Raw genomic sequence first — 7,583 nt, forward strand, 5'->3', positions numbered from 1 at the left:
TCAGTCCCCAAGCCGACGCTCTATCCATTGAGCCAAACCGGTTTCGGCTCCTCTGGGACTTTAGAGTCTCACCAAGCTGAAATCAAGCTGTCTGTCATCAAAGGCTGTAATCTCATCTGGGTTTTAGGTTCACTTCAAAACTCACTGATTATTGGGAACTGTAGTACTGAGGTCGTAATTCCTTGGGGCTATGTGGCCACCTCCAAAATGTGAGTTTGCTTCTTTCATTGTAAACAAGAGGATCTCTGACTTCTGAGAAGGTCCGACACTTAAAAGGCTCACCTGATTAGGTCAGGCCCGCCCAAAATAATCTCCCCTTTAACACAAAGCCAACTGATTACGAACTTTAATTACTTCAGCAAAATCCCACTTTTCAGGTATATAACATAATCACAGGCATGAAATGTCATCATATTCACTAGTTCTGCTCACACTCAAGGGGAGAAGATTACACAGAATGTATACACAGAGGGTATGAATCTTAGGGGCATCTTAGAATTCTGTCTTCCACAAATCCTCATTAAAGGGACTTTTAAAGAATGTACTTTGAATAGAAGGAAAATAACCCCAGATGGAAGATCTGAGACACAAGAAAGAAGAATGAACAAAGAAAATATTAAACATATAGGTAAAGCTACACAAATTTCAACTCTATAAATAATAGCAATATATCTGATTTGTGATATTAACAAAATAGCAATATAATTAAAGCACAAAAGCATACAAACTCAAAGGAAATAATGTTGAAGAACTCTAGATTGTGGGTCTTAGAGGATCAGTCAGTCTTGTTTAGGTTTGCTAGTTTGACTGAGGTATTCCAGAGGCTTTGGGCCATCTGAGGATCCTGAGCAGCTTCAGGGGGAGAAGTTATCACACAGGAACTGCTAAAATATTTTCCAGAAACACCGTCTAGCTCCTTTGCCAAGCTCAGGTAGAGAACTGGGTTTGCACCTTCTATAGGATCCTGTGGAAACACCGAGAGTGGGGGCTGAGGGGAAGGATGGGCTGTCTCACCAGACAGGCTTCAGCGGGCTGGGGACGCTGAAAAGTAGAGCCCTCCACCACCCTCTTCAAGCCAAACCAGCTCCTCCTCTACCCACCTTAATGAAGAAGCTGGAGATCCAGAAGGAGAAGCGGAAATACCACGGTAATTGCCTCATGATGTCCGTGTACACATAGCCTGGTTCCACAGAATTCACAGTCACACCTGAGAAGGTAAGGCAGAAGCATGATGCAAAGCAAAGTGAAAGGATGATGGGAAGAAAGGATGGAGTGTGTTTCTGCAACATGCAAGGAGGGAAGGATCCCACCAGGTCTGTTGGGTAAAGGTGACCAGAGACTTGGGGGTAGTGCTCTGCAACTTACATGAATGGTGCTACCCAAGCCAGTAAGGAGACACAAGTATTTGGAAATGATGAGTTAACTTTAGGAGGAACATGATGTATGGTGTTGGTATTGGAAAATACTGAGAGAAGAGGGGTGTTACGGTGATAAGAGAATTGAAAAAGGTTGAAAAAGACATGAGGACAGGGTTGAGAGAACTATTGGAGTACAGGTGGTAAGTGCAAGAACTTAACAGCTGGATTGGGGGATATTGGAAGTATTTTATGGCCAAGACATGTTGAATATTTTATGGCCCAAGACAAAGGATTGGGAGTGGAGGAATAGAGGGTGTCAGAGGTAGTTACCTGTCCCTTGAAGTCTCCGAGCAAATTCCCCAGTGATTGAGGTCAAAAGCAGTTTGCTGCAGTAATAGTTTTGGTTGAAGGTCAAAGGTCCACCAGCCCCTGTCAGATGTTCCTCATCAAAGTACCCATGTGTTTGCCAAGCGGAAGAAATATTTATCACCCGAGCTGACCCTGCCCGTTGTAGCGCTCCTGGGTAGAGAGAAGACCACATTCCTTCAGTCTAAGTCCTAGTGTCAACTCCCATGCCCACATCCCAGGAGAGCAGGCCCATCCAGCACTTCAGGAGCGGGCTCCCCACCCCCACCCCCACCCCAGGCACCAAGGCTAGCCACAGGGGAACTTAATGGGAACAGAGACTTCACTTTCATCAGCTGCTTTCCTAACACACTCTTCCTCTTCTATTTTAGTATTTAGTGCTTTTCTTCTATTTGCTAGCTGGAACTAATTTAATTGATCCTTATTTATGTTTGATGACGCTGACCACTAAGAGGGGAAAAGGAGAGGATGGCCCTAGCTGGTTTGGCTCCGTGGTTAGATCATTAATCTGTGGACTGGAAGGGTTGCAAGTTCGATTCCAGATCAAGGGCACATGCCTGTTGTGGGTTCCCCAGCCCCAATAGGGAGTGCATGTGGGAAGCAACCAATCGATGTCTCTCTCTCTCTCTCTGTCTCTCTGTCTCTCTGTCTCTCTCTCTCTGTCTCTCTCTCTCTCTCTCTCTCTCTCTATCTCTCCCTTTTCCCTCCCTTCCACTCTCTCTAGAAATCAATGAATAAAATATTCTTGGGTGAGGATTAAAGAAGAAAGGAGAGGCTAGACACACTGTCAGAGTTGTCTATCATGTATTCATACACTCATTCATTCCATAAATATTCATTAGGCCCCTGGTTTGTGACAAACACCAGATGGGTGCTAAGGATATAAGAGCACTAGGTTTGGGGGGAAAGAAATATGCAGATACCTGGAAAAGTAGTTTAAAAAAAAAATAACACTCTCTCAAAGGAACAAAAATAAAATTATAATCAATAAAACAAGTTAAATCTTTTTTTAAAAAAATGAGTATTAGCCCTAACTGGTTTGGCTCAGTGGATAGAGCATTGGCCTGTGGACTCAAGAGTCCCAGGTCCAATTCTGGTCAAGGGCATGTACCTTGGTTTCAGGCAGATCCCAGTGGAGGGTGTGCAGGAGGCAGCTAATTGATGTTTCTCTCTTATCAATGTTTCTAACTCTCTCTCCATCTCCCTCTCTGTATAAAAAATCAATAAAATATATTTTAATAAATAAATATTAACTACACACAAAAAAAAGTCTGGATTATATAAATTATGAAAAACAGTAATTGTCACATGAGTTTACAGTATTGTTTTTTAAATGCTCAAACTATTTTGAGCCCTACATTGAAATGAAGAATCACAAATAACAATTTGAACAGATTCTATTTAGCCAAAATTTGCTGGAGAGAAAATTATTCTTAAAGAGGACAATAGACCCCAAACTTGCAGACAACCTAGATAATAAAAGGCTAATATGCAAATCACTATGATGCACACTGATCACCAGGGGGCAGCTCCTGCATTGAGCATCTGCCCCCTTGTGGTCAGTGTGCTCCCACAGCAGGAGCACAGCTCAGCCAGAAGCCCTGAGCCAGGCTCACAGCTGGTGAGTGCAGTGGCAGCCCTACGGATGTCTGACTGTTGGCTTAGGCCCACTCCTTAAGCCTTCACTCAGACATCCCCCAGGGCTCCCAGACTGCAAGAGGGCACGGGCCAGGCTGAGGGACCCCATTAAGTGCATGAATTTTGTGCACTAGGCCTATAGTCGTGACATAAAAAACAAAGGGGCTCACAGCCTAGTTGGAGACTGATCCCCATGAAGCAATGTTAGTTTGAGAACAGAGATGTACACAAGGGGTTTAGGGGATCCCTGATAATTGGGGGTAGCTGGAGAGTTGGAGGTGTCAAGGCAGGATCCATAGCACAGACTATATATATGCTGAGTCTTGGCAGATGAACTAAAGTTAGCCAGCTAAAGTTAAGGGAGTGGGAAAAGATGTCCCAAATAGAGGAAAACACAAACAGGGGGGGGGGGGGGGGGGGGGCGGGGAAATAGAGTGTGTTCCAAGATCTACAGATGGTCTGGCTGGAGATTGGGAGTGGGGAGAGGAGATTAAGGAAGGGCAAAAAGGAAGGTTCTCAGTCTTGTAAGTAAAAAGAAGAGAGTTAGAGTTTATCCTATAAAGGACAGAGTACCTTCAAAAGGTTTTAAGCAAGAAAGTGATATGGCTAAAGGTGATTTCTAGAGGTGGCAGAAGGGAGAATAGATTATACTAAAAGGGGAAAGACAAACAATTTAAGAAACCGTTACTTAGGAACACAATTTAGGTTGCCACCTGAATCTCTATATTCCAGGCTGGAGCAACTTTTGCTCAAATAAGTGCTTTTTTATAAAAAAGAAAAAAACACTAATACTGAGGAAGGTGCAACCACCTTGTTACAATTTGGGGGAAGAGTGGGAAAATATTCATACTCAAAAGTGCATAGAGTTTTGCCTTGCTCTTTGTTCAATTTCCAATTGGGCTAATGCAATCAGCCACTAAAGGGTACGGGAGAGCCTGACAATAGTAGTTACCTCCAAGGAGGGAAATGGAAAGTTGATTTTCAAGGAGAGGAGGAGATTTTTTAACTTATTTTTTTCTTTCACTTATGCCATAGGAGCACATACTGATTTTAGAGAAAGGGAGAGAGAAAAAAACATCAATTTGTTCTATTTATTTATGCATACATTGATTGCTTCTTTTTTAAAAATAGGTTTTTATTTTTTATTTTTTTTAAATATATTTTATTGATTTTGTACAGAGAGGAAGGGAGAGAGATAGAGAGTTAGAAACATCGATGAGAGAGAGTTATCAATCAGCTGCCTCTTGCACATCCCCTACCGGGGATATGCCTGCAACCAAGGTACATGCCCTTGATCGGAATCGAACCCTGGACCCTTCAGTCCCCAAGCCGACGCTCTATCCATTGAGCCAAACCGGTCTTGGCTAAAAATAGGTTTTTATTGATTTTTAGAGAGAATGGAATGGAGAGAGAAAGATAGATAGATAGATAGATAGATAGATTGATAGACATCAATCAGCTGCCTCCTATTCTAAAGCCCCCTCCTGGGGATTGAGCCACAACCCAGGTATGTGCCCCAACTGGGAATCAAACCAGTAGCCTTTTGGTGCATGGGACAATGCTCAAGCAACTGAGCCACACCAGCCAGGAGGGCTCAGTGGTTGCTTCTTGTATGTGTCCTGATGGGAGATTGAACTCACAACGTTGACATAATAGGATGACACTAACCAACTGAACTATCTGGTCAGGGCCAAGGAAACTTTTTAACTTTATATATATATATATATATATATATATATATATATATATATACACCCTTTTATACACTTTAATTTTGTATTTTAGATATATATTACCTGACTAAAACAACACAGGGAAAGACTTGTATCGATGCATGTAAACATAACCAATGGATACAAGACATTGGGGGGGGAGGGGAGTAAAGGCATATGGGGGGGGGGTAGGGGAGGCTGGGGAGAGGTCAAGGGGGGAAAAAGGAGACATATGTACTACTATTTGTAATCCTTCAAACAAACAAACAAACAAACAAACAAACAATAAATAAATAAATAAATAAAGTAAAATAAATAAATAAATTTTAAAAAACACAGGAAAATATGTTATGGAGAATTTGCCTGCCACCCATTTCCCCCCACCTCCCCAGGAGAACCTCAAACCTCATTAATAAGAAAGAATTAAAAATTCAGAAAGTCAACAGACTTGGACCCAAGGCAATGAATTTTTGGCTGTCATCTCTAGTGGCCCCAGAAGCTTCTTGGTGTTTATGTTCCCTGTGACCTGCTGCCACCCTCAGGAAGCTTTGGTTGAGATGACTGACTCTTCTGGTCTGACTGGAATTCATAGCTGAGGGAGGGAGAAGTGGGATCTTATATCCTCTTGGTTGTATTTTGGACTGTCTGATTCCTTTACCAGAATTCTAATCCTAACTTGTGTCAGATGGTTACCCTGATATGTGCCAAAGGAAAGGAAGCTGCCAGGAAAATGCCAGGGGAATGGAGAAGCAGAGATGACATTTCCTTACCTTGCAGTAGATTTGTGAGCAGAAAGGGCCCAACATAATTGGTGGCAAAGGTGAGGTCAAGGCCCTCTGGGGTTAGTGTCGTAGGGATTCCTGGAAGGAAATGAAAACACATGAAGTGGATGATAGAGCAAATATACTGAGGGAGACAGAGTCTAGGGTGATATATTGGGGTTCAATAGAAATGTCATAGGAGCACGTAGATGCAAAAATGAGGCAATTAAACGTGAGGCTATAACATGAGGCAGGCTCTTCAGGGCTGTGTATGAACTAAGAGTGTTTCAGCAGGGTGCACAGGCTAGGCTTTGTGGTCCCTGATCTAGAAAGGAGTCTCCTAAAATGTGCTTGGGGGAAGCATGCCCAGGCACATACCACAGACTGCAGCATTGTTCACCAGCAGGTGTATCTCAGGACACTCTTGTAGAAGCAACCGGACAAAGCTCCGGATGGAGGCCATAGAGCTCATGTCTACATCCCAGAGCAGAAGGCAGGCGTCCTTACAGGCTGCTTGTATCTCAGCCAAGGCTTGCTGTCCACGCTTTCGGTTACGGCAGGCAAGGATCACCCTGGCCCCACGGCGGGCCAGCTCCTGGGACACAACCCTTCCGATACCTGTGGGAGGACAGCTTCAGAGTAGTTCCAGTCTGGGAAGTGACTAGAGGGTAAAGGAGCAAGAGGGAGGGACAGAGGTGTTGGCAGTGGGTGCTGTTTCTCCCCCCTGCCCTCCCTGTGAAGACTGTTGGGGCTGAGACCCCTAGTGAGGTGATGGGGTGGAAGGAGCACTCACCACTGTTGGCCCCAGTCACCACTGCCGTCTTCCCAGTTAGATCTGTGGAGCAGTGCTGGAGGTCCCAAAGCTGAGTCCTATGCCAGAGCCGCACACTTAGTCTAAACAGGTAGACCAGAAGGAGGAGGACAGAGCCACGGCCCAAGATCAGGGTGCTGAGTAGAGACCACAGTGACATAACAGATGACTGGCCTACTACCCAGAGTGGGAAGAGAATTTGAGAGAGTTAGTCAATGCTGAGTGGACAGCAATAAGGCTAGCGTGGAGCCCAAGATGCAAAATTTAAGGAGGCACTCTCACATTTGTTCAAGCAACCCATCTGAACCTAAGAGAGAGTTCCCCCTTATAAATTGTGTGACCTAAGCACTTGATTGCCTCACCTCCAATCAAAAATTAACAGAAGGGCTTTCCCTGAGCCTTAAACCCTGCCAAGGCTCAAATCTGTCTCTGAGCCAAACTTGGATTTGCATCTAAAGTGAACTGACAAACCAAACAAACTGCAGTTCCGGTCAGACAGCTCCAAAACCTCCAAACCACAAGCAAAGAGGAAAAAACTGTTGTTCTCACTGTAGCTCCTGCTGGGTGGCCTCAGACAATAGCTGACCTGCACCCCATTGGAGATCCAGAAGCTAGTGTATCTAGTGGTCTGTGTGAGACGACACCAGATTTCAACTACTCTCATAAGGGACACATTCAAGAGGCAGACTCAGTGAGCACCAAAGCCCCACTGAAACAACTCCTGCCCCATAAGCATGTCTCCAGCACAGCAATTCTTCCATTATAGACACAGCAGGTCCTCACAGCCAATTCCTCCCGGTGACTCTAACAACAATCAACTTAACTACAACAAGGCTGTATACACAGTCCACAAAGGAGTGCACCAAGAGTGTCCATCTCAGATAACTGGGAGGCCGACCAACTGGACCATATGGGACACCTAGCACACAAAGCCACC

At 44.4% G+C, this 7,583-nt stretch overlaps 1 protein-coding gene across 1 annotated transcript; it reads right to left on the minus strand.

Moving 5' to 3' along the window:
• Positions 1 to 329: 329 nt before the first annotated feature.
• On the minus strand, positions 330 to 7,038 carry LOC118717561 (retinol dehydrogenase 12). The gene is made up of 6 exons (XM_036435770.2): positions 6,629 to 7,038; positions 6,214 to 6,453; positions 5,845 to 5,934; positions 1,689 to 1,877; positions 1,101 to 1,207; positions 330 to 964 (listed from the first exon to the last, which is right to left on the minus strand). The coding sequence occupies exons 1-6, from the start codon at positions 6,804 to 6,806 to the stop codon at positions 776 to 778; spliced, it is 993 nt and encodes a 330-aa protein (XP_036291663.1). The 5' UTR covers positions 6,807 to 7,038; the 3' UTR covers positions 330 to 775.
• Between the last annotated feature and the right edge of the window lie 545 nt (positions 7,039 to 7,583).

This window comes from Pipistrellus kuhlii, unplaced genomic scaffold, assembly GCF_014108245.1.
Source record: "Pipistrellus kuhlii isolate mPipKuh1 unplaced genomic scaffold, mPipKuh1.p scaffold_m20_p_13, whole genome shotgun sequence".
Lineage (NCBI taxonomy): Eukaryota > Metazoa > Chordata > Mammalia > Chiroptera > Vespertilionidae > Pipistrellus > Pipistrellus kuhlii.